The following is a 21,457-nucleotide window of genomic DNA, read 5'->3' as shown; positions in this document are numbered from 1 at the left end:
GCCTGAGAACATTTTAAATCACTGTTGCCCATTACAGCTCTCAGTTGAGCAGAAAAAGCAACCATTAGACCATGGAGCTTATTTTATTATTGACCCTGAGTCTTAAATTGCAGAATGTTTGATGTGTTACATGAGAGTGATGTCGGTTCAGCTTTCGAGTTCCAGTAAAACGGCAGTGTCTTTTTCCTCCTATCATATTCATATTAAGTGATTCTGCGCATGAAAGCACACCAACAAACCACATAAATCCACTGAAGATAGCATTGGAATTCATCAGATGAAGAAATAGAGGTTGTGTGTAGGTTAAATATTGCAGATTCATGCCTGTTTTGTCAGTTTAACTGCTTTGGAGACAAATACAATGTGCATCGTATTTACAATACCATTAAACAATTTGGGGTCAGGAAGATTTTTCTTTTTTAAGAAATTAACATTTCTTAAAAAAGAAATGTTATCCCCCCCAGCAAATTTTTTTTTAACATTAATAACAATAATAAATTTACCAAGTACCAAATGAGCATATTAGAATGATTTCTAATATGAAAATTCAGACATCCCAGGAATAAATTACATTTGAAAATGTATCAAAATAGAAAGCAGTTATTTTAAATTTTAATTAATATTTCACAATATTATTGTTATTTACCAGTACTTTACTTATCATCAAAGAATGCAGCTTTGGAGAGAATAAGAGACTTCTTACAAAAAAATATAAACTCTAGTTTATATATATACAACATGTTGCATAAATCGATTATGCATTAAGTCATAATACATAATTGACTTTTATAAAATGTTAAACAAATAGTAACATTTATTATTAACAATAATCAGAATATACAATTATTTTGCCATGTCTATTTGTCTTTAGACTATTTACATTTGCCAAGCATATTAATAGAATGTATAGCTTGAGGAATTTAAGAATCAAAACTTTGAGACTTAAGGGGTTCAACCAAATGACGTGAACCTAAGGGGTTCACGTCACAAATGTCGTCACATCACAAATGATAATTCTGTCATCATTTATTCTCTCACATACCATTCCAAACTTGAACTGTATTTATTTATTCTGCTGAACAGAATGGACCATTATGGACAATTAACCCTGAGACTGTCAGGTTTAGGTGAAGGGAGGAGGTGAGGACTCAGAAGCCCCTTTCACACAGAGATTCCGGAAAATACACAGATAATGTGTCCCGGGATTTGTCGTTTGATTTTGGTTCATTCACACTGCCAGTGATTTTCCGGAATCTGTGAGTGCGTTCACACACATCCTGTAAAGATCCCTTAAAGACACGTGACGTAAGGATGTGATAACTCTTGTCAGATGTCAGTTCTGCTGATAACTCCTCTTCGTCATTTCTACACGAGTCCATACTCTCCAGTAGCGACATTATGTAGCTTTTTCCAGGATTCTCTTGCGTGTTCATTATTATATTGTGAAATAAAGACAATCGCCTCGGTTCCGACTGAAACCTCGGTTCCCTGAAGAGGGAACAAGATGCTGTGTCGATTGGCACTAAGGGAACGCTTTGCGTGATGATGTCATGAAGTCAAGTCAAGTCAAGTCATCTTCATTTATATAGCGCTTTTAACAATGTAGATTGTTTCAAAGCGGCTTTACAGTAACAAACGGATAATTTAAGGTAACAGAGATTGTTTTGGCTTTATAGCGGTTATTGACTAAAGATATTTCCTAGCTAAAGTTAGTTTTGATTGATTCACTTCCGTCACAAGGATCATTAGTTATTAAATTAGAGGCCGCTAAGACGACATCGTTCTCTCTACACAGACTTTAAATGCGAACCTGTAGTCCTGGCTTTTGTTTACACAGGGCGCATTTCGGGACTGATCCCAGCAATGTTACTAGGTCCCCATCCCGGCATCGATCCCGGCATCGATCCCGGCATCAATCCCGGGACGTGTTTGCGTTCACACAGAAAGCACTCTAGCAATTTTACAGTAATTTCCTGGGATCAACGCGCTGTGTGAAAGGGCCTAGAGATGCAGAGAAATTGGCTTATATTTGACAATAAAACAAAACAAACAAAAACTACCTTGTGGGGGAAAACAGGACTGGCAGCTGGACAAGGCAAGACTGAACAAGGTAAACAGCATCAGGCAGGGCTGGACACGAAAGGTTAATAACAACCGGGAACTGGCACAGGACTGCAAACACAAGGACAATAAATTCTGTTTTATTAACAAAGTTCGAGAGGAACACGTTCAAATTATCTATCCAATCATCACGTCATTCCAATCATCACGTCATTCCAACCAGCTGTCAACAATCAGTAATCAACATGTCTACCCAATCAGAGTGGAGGCCTATATTTATATACACAGTCAACTCACCTATGTTACTCGAAAGTTTTCAGCATTTGGCCCCACCCTACCTTCCTAACTTGTCCGAATCGAGCTCTTCCTGTCCGATGAAGAATCTTTCATCCTTGAGGAATCTTTTCCGCAATCCTCTGGTGTTATCTCGCAGGCGTCAGGCCAAGCAAACGGGTCCCAGCAAGCCGAGATGCCAAGGCCTACCCTCGCCACCGCAGGTGGAATCATCCGTGATCTCCTTCCGTGTATTTCTCTAATCCGGCCCATTCAATAATTCCTGCCATAGAGAATTGGACAATAAGGCCTGTCGAGCACCAAGCTCTCATCTCGGGCAATCTTCCCAATCACACACTCAATCCCCGGCTGCTCAACTCCATGAGAGCACAGCTCAAACCCGTCTCGTTTTCTGTCCCTGGTTGAATTTCGCATCGCTTCAGTCACTATATCACAAGCACAGTTTATGCCATCTTGATACGCATCGTGATCGGGGGAATACGCGTTTTTCTGTACAAGTGATTTGCAGTTCTAACTAACGCGCTGCTTCCTTGTGGCTTTTAACACACACGTACAAAAAGTAGCTTGCACATTACGTTTAGATCCCACGAACAGTCGCATACAAAATCATTAAGAACTTATTGTTAACGCTGTCCTACGATTTATCAACAAAATCTCTAAGAAACTGAAAGTTACAGCATAGATGTATCTCTATTTTGAAGTAATTTAAATAATTTAAAGAAAGCCATAGCTTCACTATTGGTAAAGAGATGCTGCACAGACTGGTAGGACAAATTCATACACGCAATCGTTCTCACTAATGCACTCAAATAAACGTAATCAGATACAAATTCACTTCATCCTTATATGGTTTAGAACGAACAGAATCGGCAAGTAATGTAATGACCCATAGACAGAGAAATTATGAAAATAAACTGTTATGTTGAGGTTTCCCAAGCAGTTAGAAGGTATGGCATTTTTGTTTTAATAATTTCCAGGTTGGGATAAGTATGATTTAAGATTAAAAAAAAAATCATACAAGCAGTGTGTTTTCATGGTAAAAGTTTAATGATCCTTTTGTGATTGTCGAACACGATTGAATAAATTCAAGGCGCACAATTTAATGCAAGTTTAGTCTCTTTTGAACTTCACAAAATGAATGCACGTGTGCCAACCAAACTGTAGAAACTCAATGTCCAACATGACTTCCTCAGTCCCTTAAAGGGATACTACCAAATTCTAACAACACTACACAAACCAAGAACAGATAAAGGAACAAACGATCATCTAAATCAGACTGTACTTTGCTGTATATCAAACAACGATTACAGTATCAAATTGGTGTGTCAGAGGTGAATATACACAGGTTATAAAGCGTTTTAGGCTTCTCATCATGTAAGCCTGTGTTATCACTTCGAGAAACCATTGAAAGAAAAAAAAAGAAAAAACATTTCCAATATTTCATCCTGCCGTTTATAACCCTCCCCATTGTCCGTGGCCTGCAGCTCCAGTGCAAGGCTGCCTCCACTAGCGACATAGCCCAAGATAACACTTCCTTCTCCTGCCAGCTAAATTCTTCAGATCCAGCTTGTTCTCTCACTCAAACCTACAAGCTCACCATATCCACCTCAATTAACATCAATTCACTAAAATAGTGAAAACATTCTACATCACTGCCGCAGCAGTGTCTTCCCAACCGCTCCAGCAGGAGCCCACTCCGTTCTTGCACTCCCCCAGCAGTGTTGTCTCCTCCACTCCCGCAGGAGCTCCGTCTCTGGTTAACCTTGCCTTCACGGCCACAGCAGTGGTATCTCCCCGCTCTTGCAGGAGCTCAGTTCCTCTGAATAACCTTCTCCACTGTTGCAGCAGTCCCTTCTGCTCTCACAGGAGTCCAGTTTCTCTGGCTAACCCTGCCTTACCTGCCACAGCAGTGTTATATCCCTGCTCCCGCAGGAGCTCAGTTCTCTAGCAAAATTTCCTTCACTGCTGCAGCAGTGATGCTCCTGCAGGAGCTCAATTTCTCTAGGTAAGTTTCTCCACTGCCGCAGCAGTTATGTCTCCTCTACTCCCGCAGCAGCTCAGTTTATCTGGCTAATTTTCTCCTCTGCCGCAGCAGTGATGTCTCCTCTGTTCCCGCAAGAGCTCTGTTTCTCCGGCTAATTTTCTCCACTGCCGCAGCAGTGATGTCTCCTCTGTTTCCGCAAGAGCTCTGTTTCTCTGGCTAAATTTCTCCACTGCCGCAGCAGTGATGTCTCCTCTGTTCCCGCAGGAGCTCTGTTTTTCTGGCTTATTTCTCCACTGTCGCAGCAGTGATGTCTACTCTGCTCCCATCGGAGCAAACAACATCTGTTTCTGTTGCTTATTTATCCACTGCCACAGCAGGGATGTCTACTCTGCTCGCGCAGGAGCTTTGTTACTTTGGCTTATTTCTCCACTGCCGCAGCAGTAATGTCTCCTCTACTCCCGCAGTAGCTCTGTTTCTGTGGCTAATTTTCTCCATTGCCGCAGCAGTGTTATCTCCCCGCACTATCAGCCTCGAACTTCTCAATATTTTGGGGGGTTGTCCGTATCGTTGACCGGCTGCCGTATCGTTGATCGCTCCCGCAGTAGCTCTGTTTCTGTGGCTAATTTTCTCCATTGCCGCAGCAGTGTTATCTCCCCGCACTATCAGCCTCGAACTTCTCAATATTTTGGGGGGTTGTCCGTATCGTTGACCGGCTGCCGTATCGTTGATCGCTCCCGCAGTAGCTCTGTTTCTGTGGCTAATTTTCTCCATTGCCGCAGCAGTGTTATCTCCCCGCACTATCAGCCTCGAACTTCTCAATATTTTGGGGGGTTGTCCGTATCGTTGACCGGCTGCTGTCCGTTGTTTTGCATGTTTGGGGGAGTACTATGGGTTCGGGCCAAATTCCGATTCCGATTGTATGTACACACAAAACATGACAACATGAAAGCATGCCGCTGATGAAGAACACGAGTCACGTGCTACACAGCACAAGACCACAAGAAATCATGCGGCCAAATAAACACGAACCGCATGCAGACAGAAGAATGTATGGCATGAGCGTCAAAACCGCACGCTCACACAACGAGACCAGAGAACAACAGAAGACAAACTAGAGTTGTCAAAAAGTACCAACTTTGGTACGAAGAATGAAAAAAATAAAAAAATGTGACGTTTTGAGCGCTGTTGAGCGTAATCGTAAACACCTCTGATTGCCCATTGTACATGTTCATCGGATATGTCTGTGATTGGCTATAATGATCAGCGCTTCAAAAACATGTAAATGTAAACATGTTCAGACGGGAGCGTTGATCATTGTAGCCAATCACAGACATATCCGATGAGCGTGTGAACACAATGGCGAATCAGAGGTGTTTACGATTCAGCTCAAAAGTGCTCTACTATCTTAACGTCGCTTTTAGAAATGTGGGCGGCATCTGGATGGTCGCTAACAGTATATCGCTGGTGACGTATTGCAAACTTCATTTTACCCCAAGCGAAGAATGAAAAAGAAGTATATCTGGGCCCTTTAAGAAGGTCATGAGATTAAGTAAATGATGACAGAATTTTCATCTTTGGGTGAACCTTTATCAATCTTAAAAATACAGCTGATTCATTGATTGAAACGGATTCAACAACTGCTTTCATGAGATTATAGGTGTTACATATTCAATATCCCATGATTCTACTGTGGCCCACATGCGTAATCCTTGCCAAAGATTTTCAATCTCTCAGTCTGTTCTGATACATGCATTATAAAGATGAGGTCATCCGGTTACTCAAAATGAAAGAAGCATCTCTTTTTACTTTAAAATATACGTTAGTTTTCGCTAAACTGGGCTCTACAGGCAAATAATGACTGCTCATTTATGTATTTATTTGGTCATTTTTTATTTTGCTATAATAGGAGGTTCTGAGGCAGCTGCAAAGTAAACTGGAGCAGGAAGCCGGAACTCTTGCCTCTTCAGGCAGAACTGATGTACTGGACCAGCTCAAAGGTACTGGAGGAAATTTCTACACTTCTCTACATTGCTGTCACTGTTCATTTATCTGTAGCTTTTGTATTTTAACTGTTATATATATATATATATATATATATATATATATATATATATATATATATATATTATTCCTCAGTTATTTAATTTTGTTTTTGATAAATGTACAAGATATATTGCATATTATTTGTTTGAATAACTTCTATACAATATCACAGAATTATACAGGAATTGATTTTACATTTGATTTGGTCTAATTTTTACTTTGACATTGGTCAAATTTAATTTGAAGTTATACAGTCTGTTATATCATTCTAAAAAATAAAATAATTTGAATGTCTTTGTTGAACACAATGGGTTGAATAATTACTTAATGCTTCTTTGGGGGCAGTAAACCTCCACCAAACATGTCCTGTAAATGCGGATCAGAACTGCACAACAGTAAATAGGAATTCTGCAACATTCCACTAAACGATTTCAGTTAAACACAGTTCTTGGGATTTCTGATGTGAATCTCTCTCGAGGTCATGCCACAGAATCTCAGTCAAGGTTTATTTTCTTCTATTGAAGCTTTATGTTAGTGATATACTTGTTTTGGGTCACTGAGCATGTATTCAATAAAGACATGAAAATGTACAACTGTTCATGTTATTTTTACTTTTTATTTTTTTAAACAGACAGTATTTGTCTGTTATTGCAGCTTAGTTAAAGACCTGATCAAATGACCAATTTCTGTAGAAATCGATTGACATTCTAAGAGTTCACATACTTTTCCCTACAACTGCATACATAAACCTCATACTGACATATCAGAATGGGAACAGATAACTGGTTCTGATTGAGATCTGTTTATATCTATGGTTGCTGTTAATGTGTATATTATGTTTAACTAAATGTTTGCTGAAATGTGAGGGGTGTACTCACTTTTGTGAGTGTATATATATACTCACAAAAGTGAGTACACCCTTCACATTTCAGCAAACATTTTAGTATATCTTCTCAAGGGAAGATACTATAGAAATGAAACTTGGATATATTTTAGATTAGTCATTTTGCTGCTTGTATAGCAGTATGTATTTACTGTCCTCTGAAAATAACTCAACATACAGCCATTATTGTCAAAATAGCTGGCAACAAAAGTGAGTACACCCTAAGTGAACATGTCAAAACTATGTCCAAAGTGTCAATATTTTGTGTGAGCACCATTGTTATCTAACACTGCCTTAATCCTCCTGGCCATGGAATTCACCAGAGCTGCACAGGTTGTTGCTGGGACCCTCTTCCACTCCTCAATAATGACATCACGGAGTCTTAGACACATGGCGCCTCTCCACCTTCTGCTTGAGGATGCCCCACAGGTGCTCAATAGGTTTCAGGTCTGGAGAAATACTTGGTCACTCCATCACCTTCACCTTCAGCTTCCTCAGCAAGGCAGTTGTCATCTTGGTGGTGTGTTTGGGGTCATTATCATGCCGTTCAGCACAGTTTCTGAAGGGAGAGCTTCATGTTCTGCTTCAGAATGTCACAGTACATATTGGAATCCATGTTTCCCTCAATGAAGCGCAGCTCCCCAGTACCAGCAGCACTCATGCAGCCCCAGACCATGATGCTACCCATACATGCCAACCCTCCCGATTTGTCCGGGAGACTCCCGAATTTCAAAGCCCCTCCCGAAAATCTCCCGGACCGACCTTTCTCCCGAATTTCTCCCGATTTCCACCCGGACAACAATATTGCTACACCATCCGTCACTGGGCGCCGTTTCAGACCAAACGCTTGCGCTCCCATGGCGTCTGTCGTTGCTATGCAACCAAACTGTGCTCTCCATGATGACGACGAAGAAGTATCAGCAAAGGATTAATTGATTTCTAGCCCTCACATTAGCTTTACTACTAGATATATTTCTGGAGATGAGAAGGAAAAACCCGCCTGGAAAAACTAGCGCACCACGTTGCTTCCATTATGAGCGTGCTCACCACGGCCGTGCGCCTACGGTTGAAATAACGACCTTGATCGCGAAAAAGACGCGATATGTGAACGGCCCCTAGAAGCAGATGTCTGAAATGAAAGGCAAGATTAGAACAGCTATTTATTTAGCTTTAGACTGTTACATGAAAATTTAAAAATGAAATGTCATAATTATAATGTTTTGAGAGTTTACTTATGTAATTGTTGCATTAGGCTATGAAGTAATAAATGTTTATTGATAAGATCTAGCCTAGCTATTTCATGTCTTTTCATTTACAGTAGCATGAACCACGAGTAGTCGAGTAACTCGAGTATTGTTTTGATAAGAAATCGACTAGTAGTAGTCGTGCAACCCCTAGTAGAGGAGTGTTGTTGTTATTGTACAAATTAGGGTCTAACCTCCCGAGGAGAGGCCTTAAGGAATTTAATTTGTCAAATAAATGAATTACATTTTTCTTTGCGTTTGTGTGTGTGATATATATGAGTTCGAGTATATATATACAATATACATATATATTATATCCAAAATTTTGGATATATATGCGGTGTACAGCACAAGACACTGCTTCCTGAGACACTTTGGGGGAACGCCTCAGCGTGACTGATGACTGAAGCACTGTATAATCACGGCAATCGTATTGGCCGGCGACAGCCATAAGGTCACTACTAGTGTGACCAGGAAGTATAAAAGGGCGCCTAGAGAACATGTCATCCACTTATTCGTCTAAAGGAACTGTGCAGGCAGCTTGGAGGCATGGCGACAAGATACAGTCGTAACCCAAGACGTTTCCTTTTGAAAGGGAACTTGCACTGCGTCCTGAGACACTTTGGGTAACAAAATACCCACGCTGCCATGCTGAGGGGATGTTTGTCAATCATTTGTCAATTTGTTTGTCAATCATGGCTGTGACAAGCACAAAACACATTTAACTCAGAGTTAAATCCCCCTACGGCCACTGCCCAGGCTTCATGCTTAATGAGGAAGCACCTTTGTGATTTTACACGAAGGACTTGACCCAGAGCCAGCTCAAAGGCCTGGACACCACAACCCAACTTAGAGGGGGCCTCCTTTAAGGGAATATGGCCCAGACCCTACAGACCCTAGCCTGCTACTTTCAGGGGGACCAGCATCAACCCCCATACCAGGGAGGCTATCATGCTTTTCCAGCTGAAGCCAACAACCTGTTTTCTTTGAAGAATGAACCTGACCACAGTCTCTAACCAGAGACAGATAGCTCCTTTCCAGAGCTATGGGGAGCAGAGGCCTCAGAAGGATGACTTTCAAAGAAGAGGAGGCCTGCCACACTCACACCAATGTGGTTTCTAGTGTTTTCTCTTATAATGTGGGAAACAGCTCAGCTCAGATATGCACAACACAGAGCTCAGGGAGCGAGGGGTCTAGAGAACAACCAGAGAACAACTCTCTGTCATTGAGAGAGGCCTCTTCTCTAACTCTACCTGCAAAGCTGTTTGCATGGAGCTCTGAGGGATGGAGGCCTCAGCAGGATGAGTCTCAAGGAAGAGGAGGCCTGCCATACTCACACCAGAGAGGGTCTAGTGTTTCCTCTTACCATGTGGAAAACAGCTAAGTTTAGACATACCCAACACGGAGCTCAGGGTGCGAAGGGCCTAAAGAACAACCATCTATTATGAGAGAGAGGCCTCTTTTCTGCTACCTGCAAAGATGAAGCTGTTTGCATGGAGGCCTCAGCAGGATGACTCTTGAAGAAGAGGAGGCCTGTCACAAATAGTAACTAATTGTAAAGAGATGATTGGTTCATGTGCACTCTGCACTGAAGTTTAAACTGGAGCAGCTACAGCGATATGTCACACCACATTAAGGAGCACTTAAACAACATTTATTGTTTGAATTTTCATTATAAAATTGACAGTTTGAAAATTGACAGTTTTTTTATTAAAAGAAAGCACAAGGCTTTTACAAGGCGATTATTGTATAGCAGGCATGTTACAAATAATGGTAAAGTTTTGTTCATACATGTCCAGAAAACAGCATAGACTAAAAGTTTATATTGGGATTTATAGATTCATTAAAGATTAAGATCGATTAATATCGATTTTTCAGAATTGTCAAATCAGCCCTATTAGAGACAGAAGAAAATATTTAGATATTGTTTCCTGTACCACTCTTTTCAAAATAAGCTACTACTGAATACAGCACTACAGCAAAATAAATTTATTTTAGCTTAGTAATTTGTACAAATCCACAAGTACTAAACGAAAACTATAAAAACTATATCAAAAAAAAACTTTTTGGCTTTATTTTTTTACATTTTTTTACAGAGCTGCATATGGACTTGACCAACTACTATGAGCTCAAGTACCAGCCTCACAACCTGCGTGTATTTCCGGAGACGATGGCTAGCCAGGTAGGGGAAGGCGAGGAGAGACTGAGCCTCGGCAGAGCCAGGAGTCCCGTCTGTCCACCGTCCCGCCAGTCTTCATCTGCATCTGGAGAAGGCACAGCCATGCACCCCGGACATCCTCATCAGGCAATTGGAGAAGGCCGTGTCACTGCCCAGCACTTAGAGGAACTCTGTAAAGAGAGGTGAGATCATCACATCTTAAGACTCATCATATGTATGGTTTAACCAAAATGTTATTTTCCTTAGAGGGTTAGTCCCCTTTAAAAGCCAGTGGCATTTAGTTTAGGTCACATTCATGTTCCATAATTACTTGTTGTTGCTAGTAGTGGTAATAGTAAGTGGTAATATAGGAAATTGGTGCTCTCATTCTAGAGTGCATTTAACTGGATAACAGTTTGGATTCACCCATGAATGCAAGATTATTCATGAACATAAGAGAAATAAAGAGAAAGACATTTCAAATGCATATACACTCACCGGCCACTTTATTAGGTACACCTTGGTATTTGGACCCCCTTTTGCCTTCAGAACAGCAGATCATCTTGATCATTGCTGTGTCCAAATGTGGATACTATCCATCCTAAATAGTATTTGAAATTAGAATTAGTGCATCCCAAATCATAGTATGTTGAAATGTATATCCCAAAAATAACCGGGTGGTCCAGGTGGTCTCTTTTTCCGGTTAGAATCCAATGTGCAGATCCGTGCACACTAACAGCTAATATTGCTTACAACCCTTTGTGTGTTGGACGAGGATTAATTTAGAACTACAAACACGAATTAACAGTATTTAAAAACTACAAACATGGCGGATGTGCGAGTCCGATGGGGGTTTGAGTTATTAATTATCAGTATCTAACCTGACGAAAAGATATTTATTCAATGTTTTCCACATTATATTTAATCTGCAACAGCATTATGAACTTTTGTAATGAAACGTTTGGTCATTAACTTTTAAATGCATCATTATGCAAATTGCAAACACATGAGGAGAGTTCTCCAAATGAAAGATCCACAATTGGCAGATCAACATGCTACTACATACAAACGGTTGGAAATTAAAGCAAACAAAAAAGGAAGGAGCAAACAACAAATTTTATACTCCCAATGTATTTTCCAAATGTTTTATTAAAAAAAAAAACATGCAAGGAAATGAAATTCAGTACAACTAATTCAACATCCTGTGGGCTATGGCCTATTCCATTCCAAATCACGTTTTTTAGGCCAAAACATTTTTTGTCATATACAGCAAACATCTCCTCACTATCTGCTAGCTGCCTGTCCCCTGAACACACTGTCAAAAAAACGTGGTCTCTGTAGACAGCCCAAGGTCAAGGTCAAGGTCAAAGTTTATTTATAAAGCACATTTACAAGCAGTCACTACTGCCCCAAAGTGCTGTACAAGTATAAGAAATAACATAAAATACAAAACTATTTCAAAAAAAAAAAAAAAAAAAAAAAAAAAAAAAAGCCCAGGCTCCACAAACGGCAAGAAAAACAAACTGGCCCAGCCTGGACCATGAAACATAAACAGTGTTCCAGCCAATAACCGACAAGAATGATTTGGGGGTGGGGGTAGTGCGCATGCACATGAAGGGGGGTGTGGGGAGAGGAGGAGAGAGAAGCATGAAGAGGGAAGTTAGCTAGAGGAGAGATGTCCTAGACAACACCTAATGTTAAAATGTTATATTGATCATTTTGATATGGCCGACACACGATCAAAGAGAAGACGTTCAGATGAACAAATAACAAAGAATAGGGAAAAGGAGAAGGAACGCGAAAGAAGGAAAGAAAGTCCTGCATTTACATCGGAAAAGCATTCAAAAGGTGGTGAGAACTTCACCGGCAGAAGGGCTTCCAATCCGACATTCAGGTGGCTCTGTTTTTGCTGGACAGATGGGTAAATCCAGTTTGGTTTTCGAAATTATTCATGACTGTTTCAGGAAGGGAGGGGGAGGGGACGGGATGAGGAGGTTGAGCTAGCCTCCGTTTTGTTTGACAATACTTTGAACATCAACAAGAAGTGACGTCACCCAACATCGCTTAGAGCACCTTTAAATGCACACTCATGAAAGTGATTCAGTTCTTAAATTCTAAATTCTTCCCAACCCTGGTTGAGTACAGTAATTTCAGGTTTTAGGAATGTGTTTTGTGTGTTGTAGGTCCATGTTGCTGAGTGAAATAGAAAAAGAGGAGAGAGAGCGGCGATGGTATTACTCACAGCTGCAGGGTTTGTCTCAGAGACTGGCTGAACTGCCACGGCTCGATACGGTAAGCAATCTAAACAACTTCCACCCTGTTTGCTCACTGATAGGACTGTGTGCATCTGTAGCCAAAAATGAGGTCACCTGGTTTTGCTGCTAATGACCACAGACTGTCTTAAATGTTTTTTTTTTTGAGACAGGTAATGCCCTTGTCTAGTTTGAAATAACAGCTATGATTCTTAAAGGGCTAGTTTAGCCAAAAATGAACATTTTCATTGTACATATTGTAGTAATAACATTAAATTATGCATAATTACATGCAATTAACCTTAAACCAAATCCTTACTCTAGCCCTAATTATACAGCAAGTACATGTTGTTAATTAATATTACTCAGTACTTAAATTTAAAAATAAAGTACCAAAATAAAGTATAACTGAAAACTCACTAACATGTCGTTCCAAACCAGTATTGACTGTCTTTTTTCCATTTAATACAAAAGGGGAAGTTCCTCAGAATGTTTATGCAGCTCATTTTTATAAAATAAAAGCTTTTTATTGAATATCATTTATAAATTTGTTTCAGTCTGTAATTTTCTTTCATGTCTCTAGAAATTTGTTCTTGTTCTTTAAATGATGAACATGGTATGTGTGCAGTACATTATATGTGCATTTTTCTGTGCTTCACAGTTCTCCTTGCAGGTGGATTTCATTCGTCAGCAGCTAGAGTTTGAAGCTCAGCAATTGCGTTCCGTGATGGAGGAACGTTTCGGGACCAGTGACGAGATGGTGCAGAGAACACAAGTAAGAACAGATTATAGATTAAATGCCACGTTTTCATCTACAAAGATCCAGCTGTAAATCCAGCTTAAGTGTCACGTGTCAGTCACAACTGGGTTACGCTTTTATCAACTGCAAATCTATCACTCACGGTGTCCCCAACCAGGCTTCTAAACCACCTCCCTAATCAGCAATACACCCTTGGTCAGCCAGCTTTATAAGAAAAACCTTGTTGGATGAACTGTATGGCTAAACTGGGCTTTGTAGCAGAGATAATATGGTGTATGAAAATGAGCCTTCAAAGTATTGCTATCAAAGCATTAGAATGTTGCAGATATTGTATCATTAATCACTGCATGTGCTTTTGCGTACAGATCCGTGTTGCTCGGTTAGAGCAGCTGGAAAAAGAGCTTCATGAGGCCCAGACCTCGCGTGGTCTTCAAGAGAAGAGTGCTCTACCAGAGACTCAGGTGACACATACACCCCTGTCCTCCATTTGAGCCTGAATCATAAAATTCCTTAAATTATTAATGATTTGCCACTCATATACAGTATATTAAATTGTTCAAAAATACTTTAAAAAAGCAAATGATACAGACAATAAAGAGAGCTCTTCTACGATGAATGTTTTTATTTTCTGAAATACAATTGATTTTGATATTTTTAGTGATAATAAAATTCAGATATTCAAATATATGTCCAGAGATTTAAATATATGAAAAGTATTTATTTTAAAGGCTGAAATTACTGAATTTTTTTTTTTTTAAATCTTTAAAACTTTAAATAAGTGAAGCAGTTTTGATGTGAAACATTATTAATATTTAAAAAGTTTTTTTCCTGCTAAATCAAAGTCACGTGTAGGAGGTATAACTGACATGCAACCATAAAACAGTGTACCAAGGTATTACATATCACACCAATTGTTCTGTGAAAGTTATATTGATCATTTTAAATATATATTTAAAACATTATATTTAATAGTTACACACCCTGATATTAACACAAGAAATCTTAAAAAAAATTTTCATCATTTTCTATGAACTTAACAATAATAATTTGTAATTTATAATAGTTTAGTGAAGACAGGAACTGTTCAGGGTCACACTCATAGAAAGAAATGGCACTTTGATGGTTTAATTCTGGTGAATTATTTGGTCAAATTAAAATGCTACAAAGACGTTTCTCCACTGTTTTTTTTATCTCTCAATAGTGGCATTTTCACAGAACAATTTATAGATGCTGTAAACTACTGAGGGTTTGCCATTACCAGGGGCAACACAAAACCACAGAAAACAATGTTGACTGAACCAGCATGCTGGAAAAGTCACATTAAAAATGTGACATTAAGGGCACACAGGTAATGGATTGAGGTTGTAAAAAGTAATTACTAAATAACATGCCAATTTATATTATATGGGCTAAAAGTAAAAGTTGCTAGTAGTTGCTTATAATAAAAAAATATATAAATTGCAATTAGTCTTAAATTTGTCTTAAATAAATAATTAATTTGTCTTAAATAATTATTCAGAAATGTATGTGGTTTCCACTGTAGTGTAGCATGACTGCTCTTCTACATAAAATATTATATTTAATATTTATGGTAATTAAATAAAATTTGTAATTCAGTGTTTAACTGATGGAAATGTGACATAGTTTTTATATGGTTTCTCTGCAATGGCTACTCAGCTCATGAAAAACGAAGGTGTTATTCTTCTTGGATGTTCTTTTTTTTTACTGCACAGCTGCACTGCCCAATCTCACCTGTACGGAAGAGGATTAGGGCCAAGCAATAATAAAAAAAATAAAACCATCTCGAGATTAAAGTCATTATAATGCGAGATTAAACTTCGAGAAAAAAAGTCGAAATACAATCTTGAGAATAAACTCATTAAATATCGAGAATAAAGTCGTTGTGTTTCGAGAAAAAAACTCGTTAAATTTCGAGAAAAAAGTCGAAATACAATCTTGAGAATAAACTCACTACATTTCGAGAATAAAGTCGTTGTGTTTCGAGAAAAAACTCGTTAAATTTCGAGAAAAAAAACTCGTAATACAATCTTGAGAATAAACTCATTAAATTTCGAGAAAAAAAGTCGAAATAATCGTGAGAATAAACTCATTAGATTTCGAGAATAAAGTCGTTGTGTTTCGAGAAAAAAAGTCGAAATTAAATGTAGAGAATAACGCATTCGATCAGTGTTCATTGCATAGAGAGGACATGGCAGAGTTGGATCACTTAGTCAAGCTATATTTTAGACTTTCTTTCAGTAACAAAGCCGTCTAGGTCGGCTAGAGGAGGAGCTGTAGATACTATCATGGAATAATGTCCACTTTAATGCACCCTATAGGCGGGTGAGAAACAGCGCCATGAATTATGCAGAAAATGCAAGACTGCTCTTTGTGCATTGTGTAATGTGTCAAGTTCAAAGCTTCATAAAACAATAATTCCACAGTAAAAACTGCTTAAAATTTGGATTTCGTTAGACAACAGCTCTTATATAATGGGATAATGTCCACTTTAACGCACCCTCTGATGCGGCCTAAATGCACAACTAGTATGATGGCGCAATAAGGCGACTCTGAATTTGTTTGTCCCATTTAAAACTTTTTAGTCGGATTTAACGCACCCTTACATATGGCTGAGAAATGCAGAATTTCTTCATTCATTTCAAACAAAGCTTGGTGCTAGCAATGCCATACACACAGCACAGGGTGCTTAAAGCATCGCGTCATTTAAAGGGGAGGTCCGCGCGTCAATTAGTAACAAACGAATAAGTAACTGGATTCAGCCTCGTATGCAATGAACTCTGATCGAATGCGTTATTCTCTACATTTCATTTCGACTTTTTTTCTCGAAACACAACGACTTTATTCTCGAAATCTAATGAGTTTATGCTCACGATTATTTCGACTTTTTTTCTCGAAATTTAACGAGTTTTTTCTCGAAACACGACTTTATTCTCGAAATCTAATGAGTTTATGCTCACGATTATTTCGACTTTTTTTCTCGAAATTTAACGAGTTTTTTCTCGAAACACAACGACTTTATTCTCGAAATTTAATGAGTTTATTCTCAAGGTTGTATTACGAGTTTTTTTCTCGAAATTTAACGAGTTTTTTTCTCGAAACACAACGACTTTATTCTCGAAATGTAATGAGTTTATTCTCAAGATTGTATTTCGACTTTTTTCTCGAAATTTAACGAGTTTTTTCTCGAAACACAACGACTTTATTCTCGATATTTAATGAGTTTATTCTCAAGATTGTATTTCGACTTTTTTTCTCGAAATTTAACGAGTTTAATCTTGCATTATAATGACTTTAATCTCGAGATGGTTTTATTTTTTTATTATTGCTTGGCCCTAATCCTCTTCCGTACACCTGGCCCTGTCTCACAGAACAGGCTGGCACCGAATGTTGCTATGCAAAAAAAACAGGGTTTGCCCTCTGCATGCTGCCTGCTATTGGCTGCTCAGTAACTGGGATGCTTGGCAAGTGTGACGCTGTAATTTAGAGCATAGCTCTCTGGGACTAAGGGATTCCCACCGCAGCACAGTCATATGTCTGCTCAATACTGCACCAGACTGACAATGAGCTCTTGAGAACTACGTACTGTTTAATGATGCTGAGAAATCTAAAATGATAAAGTCAGGATGTCAGGATATAATGAAGCCTGCAGTACAAGGTTGACAAACTTGCCATTTATTCTGTGTGCAATGAGTAAAGCTATTTTTAAGGGACCTACACTACACTTTTCAACTCATTCTAAATTTTTTTACTATTATGCACATTTTAGAATAATTGTAGTCATCGAAACTATGAATTAATGTGGAATATGTGGATTATCAGTGACCAAAATAGTTCAGCATGTCAAACCTATATGCTAAGAAACAATTGTAATGGGAAGAAGGAGGCGGGAACCGGCAAACGTTTTAACACTTTAATTATGAATAAACACAAAACGAAAGTAAAAGCGGCAGCTCCTCATGGACGACTGCCGCACACACATAAACAAAACAAAACATAATGTCCAGGCCTGGTCCTCTCTCGTCCTTCACTGTCCGTCGCTACTCCTTTTATGCTTCCGAAGCTCCTTCGTGAGAAATGCGAGACTGGTGCGGTGCGCAGGTGACGCTCATTAGCAATCACGCCAACGGCCTGGCACCGTTCTCACGCCCTGCTTGCCACAACAGTATTTTATGTCAGGCACCTTTTTGTCTAAATTACAGCTTTGCACCCTTGATATTTTTTCAAACTTTATGAGGTGCATCCTGGGATGGTTTTTAAACGGTATTGAAGGAGTTCACATGTATTTTTGACTCCTGGTAGCCGCTTTGCCTATATAGCCTACTGTAAAATAAAATAATAAGAGAAATAATAATAAATGAAAATGTTCATTTTGGAAATGAATTCACATGTTCACAATTAATGATTGTATTTAAGCACAATAAAGCTTATTTTAAGTATTTAAGCATTTAGTTATTTTTTTAACTGAATTATACTTGCATTAAAATAAAATAAAAATGTATTCTGAAAACTCTAGAAGATAATTTGAGCTATATCTGTATCCTTGTATGTAGTCTAGTTGTCTAGGGATTGTATTTGTAGCACTGGTGCCAAACGTTGCCATAGTGATGGGTTTGAGCATGCAAGAATGAATCAAGTGCTTAGCCACTGGTGGTGATTCACTCTCCACATGCAGATGGTGTGCTAATGCTCAATCAAACAGAAACAGATTTTAAACAGGAAAAACAAATATTGCTATTATAGCTTCAAAAGGTATTTGGTACTTTATTTTGAAGAATATACACCCTATCAATATGTGTGGATCATTCTTATTATAGCACATATTTACTTTGCTGCTTTAATAAATATGAATGTGTTAAGTCAGACATATAAACCAAATGTACAAAATTGGAATAAATAATAAACCATACTCTCTGTGTTCACAGAACACAGAGTGCCTCTCAAAAACATCTGTCCCTGACATGGATACTGGAAATGCTGGTGCTTTGGAAGCTTCTGGAGAAACAGGGAGCAAAGTAAGACACTTGTTGTGTTTGTTTTGTTATTTTTTTATTTTTACCAAAAACATCACAGAAGATTCATTAGGAACTATAAAGCAGCTCACAGTGTGTTTCAGAATTTATTTTACAAAGTGCCTTTCTATAAACGTAAATATACTGGTCTATGCATTTACACTTCATACTTGAATAAATGCATTGAAATAAATTTGAGCACTTATGGTTGCAGCACAGTGGCTCAGTTGGTAACACTGTCGCCTCACCGAAGGATAGGTAGATTGGAGACACTAAATTGATCATAGGTGTGAGTTTGAAAATATCTGTGTGAGTGTTAGCCTTGTGCTGGACTGGCCATCCATCCAGTGTGTTTCCTGCTTTCGGCCTGAGACGCTGAAATAGCCTCCAGCAACCCTGTGCGACCCTAAATAGGACAAGCAGTTTGGAGAATGGATGGATGGTTGACTTTAAAGGGGCCTTGAACCGCATTTTATTTAATTACAAATATCTCTGATGTCCACTTATAATGTTAGCAAGATTTTTACATCAAAACCATCATAGTTTTTAAGTAATAGGCTATTTTCTATCCTGTAGTTGACTCTCTCTTTGAAGCACTTCATTTTGACGCCCCCTGTTATGATTGGGAAACAGTTTTGCATATTAAAATAATTTTCAGCGTCCCCGCCATTAATTTTATTTACGACCCTTATATACAGTAAACATAAAGTTTTAGTAATCAAAAACAATAGTGCAATAATGAACTGTGAGATATATATATATCATATATATACTGTTTGGATTGCAGGTGGATATGGTATTTTGGCTACTCTCCATGCTGGCCTCTAGAGATCGGGAAGAGATGTCCCGTACCCTTTTGGCAATGTCAAGCTCACAGGAAAGCTGCATTGCTATGCGCAAGTCTGGCTGCGTCCCACTGCTTGTGCAAATACTACATGAGGGAGGCACCGGGGAGGCAGCTGGGGCAGGAGGCTATAGTCGAGAAGCCCGTTCCAGAGCCAGTGCTGCCCTTCACAACATTATGTACTCACAGCCAGATGAGGGCCAAGCACGACGTGAGATGAGAGTTCTTCATGTGCTAGAGCAGATCCGCTCACACTGCGAGAATGGCTGGGACTGGATTGAGAATCATCTAAGTACCCCTTCACCTGGTGGTGGCAAAACTACAGGTGAGCCCTGGTTAAGTTATAAAAAATTTAAAAAAAAAAAAAAAAAAAAAAAAAAACCTTGTCATAAGTATTGTTAAAATGATATAAAATGATTCACATAAATATACATTCTGTTTGATATCCACAGAAATCCCTGAGCCAGTGGATCCCCAGATGTGCCAGGCCTTGTGCTCAATAATGAAGTTATCTTTTGAGGAAGAGTACCGCAGGGCAATGAATGAACTAGGTACGGGAATGCAGTTTCACTAAATAGACCAAAGAGCAATAGAGTGTATTCTGTGGTTAAAAACACTAAAAAAGCTTATTTGTGTATCTTTTAGGGGGCCTGCAAGCCATTGCAGAGCTAATGCAGCTGGACCAAGAACTGTATGGCATGCACAATGAGCCAATCAATATGGCCCTCCGGCGTTACGCAGGAATGGCACTCACTAATCTTACATATGGAGATGTCGTAAATAAGGTACATTTTCAAATTATTGCATACAAGTGTGGAATCATGTATAAATGAAAGGCATGGGGTTAATAAACATTTCTTTATTTGTGCAGTCATTTCACTCATATATTTATTCAATCAGTGCCCAATATTAAGTTATTGCCACATTGGCCATAAATGTTTTTACTGAAATATAAACTAAATTAAATATTGTTAAATAATTAAACAAATTATAAATGTGATCATTGGTAAGTTAATTTTGCAATTCTGATAATGCATAAATTCAGTACCAGGCAAATGTCTAACTGTCTTACAAATGCAGTTTTTTTTTGTTTTTGTTTTTTTAGCTTGTCTTCTTGTGATGTTGACAAAATCCTCTTTATTTACTTTTTCAGGCTACTCTTTGCTCAAAGAAAAACTGTCTTCAAGCCATTGTTGCACAGCTTGCATCTGATAACGAGGAATTACAGCAGGTGCATAAGTTACTTTTCCAAAGAGCAAACCATTAGATGAACTTTAAGTACAGAAGAATATACTAACAGACCATTGTAGAGTATTTTTACTATTACTATTATTTTTACTTCTCTCAATTGTAATTATTTGGCTCACGTCAGCTCTGTGATCTGTCATTACTTTTAGGTAGTGTCAAGTATACTGAGAAACTTGTCATGGCGCGCTGATATCAACAGTAAAAGGGCTTTGAGAGATGTCGGCAGTGTGTCAGCACTTATGACATGTGCATTGCAGGCTACAAAGGTACAATCAAATATCTCTTATTTACTACCAAGTTTACATAAAAATGAAGATAACTGATTTACCTATTGTGATTTTATATGGTCTTCCCCTCAGGAATCCACCTTAAAGAGTGTGTTAAGTGCACTGTGGAATTTGTCAGCACACAGCACTGAGAATAAGGTGGCAATTTGTTCTGTTGATGGTGCTCTTGGCTTTTTGGTTAGCACTTTGACTTATCGATGCCAAACCAACTCATTGGCCATTATTGAGAGTGGTGGAGGCATCCTGCGGAATGTGTCCAGTCTTATTGCTACCCGAGATGATTACAGGTATCATGTTTATTCACATTCACAAATTAAGCAGTCAAAGTATCAATGACATCACTTAAGTTCTTCCCGTTTTCCTATTTCA

The 21,457-nt window shown here is 38.7% G+C and overlaps 1 protein-coding gene across 1 annotated transcript in view; it reads left to right on the top strand.

Moving 5' to 3' along the window:
• apc2 (APC regulator of WNT signaling pathway 2) overlaps window positions 1-21,457 on the top strand; it is a 51,507-nt gene that overhangs the window by 24,183 nt on the left and 5,867 nt on the right. The window contains exons 3-14 of the mRNA XM_079857774.1: window positions 6,246-6,336; window positions 10,606-10,870; window positions 12,851-12,959; window positions 13,581-13,694; window positions 14,045-14,140; window positions 18,623-18,712; window positions 19,497-19,878; window positions 20,006-20,104; window positions 20,199-20,338; window positions 20,707-20,784; window positions 20,951-21,067; window positions 21,161-21,375. Coding sequence (XP_079713900.1) covers window positions 6,246-6,336; window positions 10,606-10,870; window positions 12,851-12,959; window positions 13,581-13,694; window positions 14,045-14,140; window positions 18,623-18,712; window positions 19,497-19,878; window positions 20,006-20,104; window positions 20,199-20,338; window positions 20,707-20,784; window positions 20,951-21,067; window positions 21,161-21,375 — 1,796 coding nt within the window. The remainder of the gene's footprint in view (window positions 1-6,245; window positions 6,337-10,605; window positions 10,871-12,850; window positions 12,960-13,580; window positions 13,695-14,044; window positions 14,141-18,622; window positions 18,713-19,496; window positions 19,879-20,005; window positions 20,105-20,198; window positions 20,339-20,706; window positions 20,785-20,950; window positions 21,068-21,160; window positions 21,376-21,457) is intronic.

The sequence above is a fragment of the Squalius cephalus genome, assembly GCF_949319135.1.
Source record: "Squalius cephalus genome assembly, chromosome: 22".
Taxonomy (NCBI): domain Eukaryota; kingdom Metazoa; phylum Chordata; class Actinopteri; order Cypriniformes; family Leuciscidae; genus Squalius; species Squalius cephalus.
Note: the sequence above shows the minus strand (reverse complement) of the source record. Positions and strands in the feature narration are given on the sequence as shown.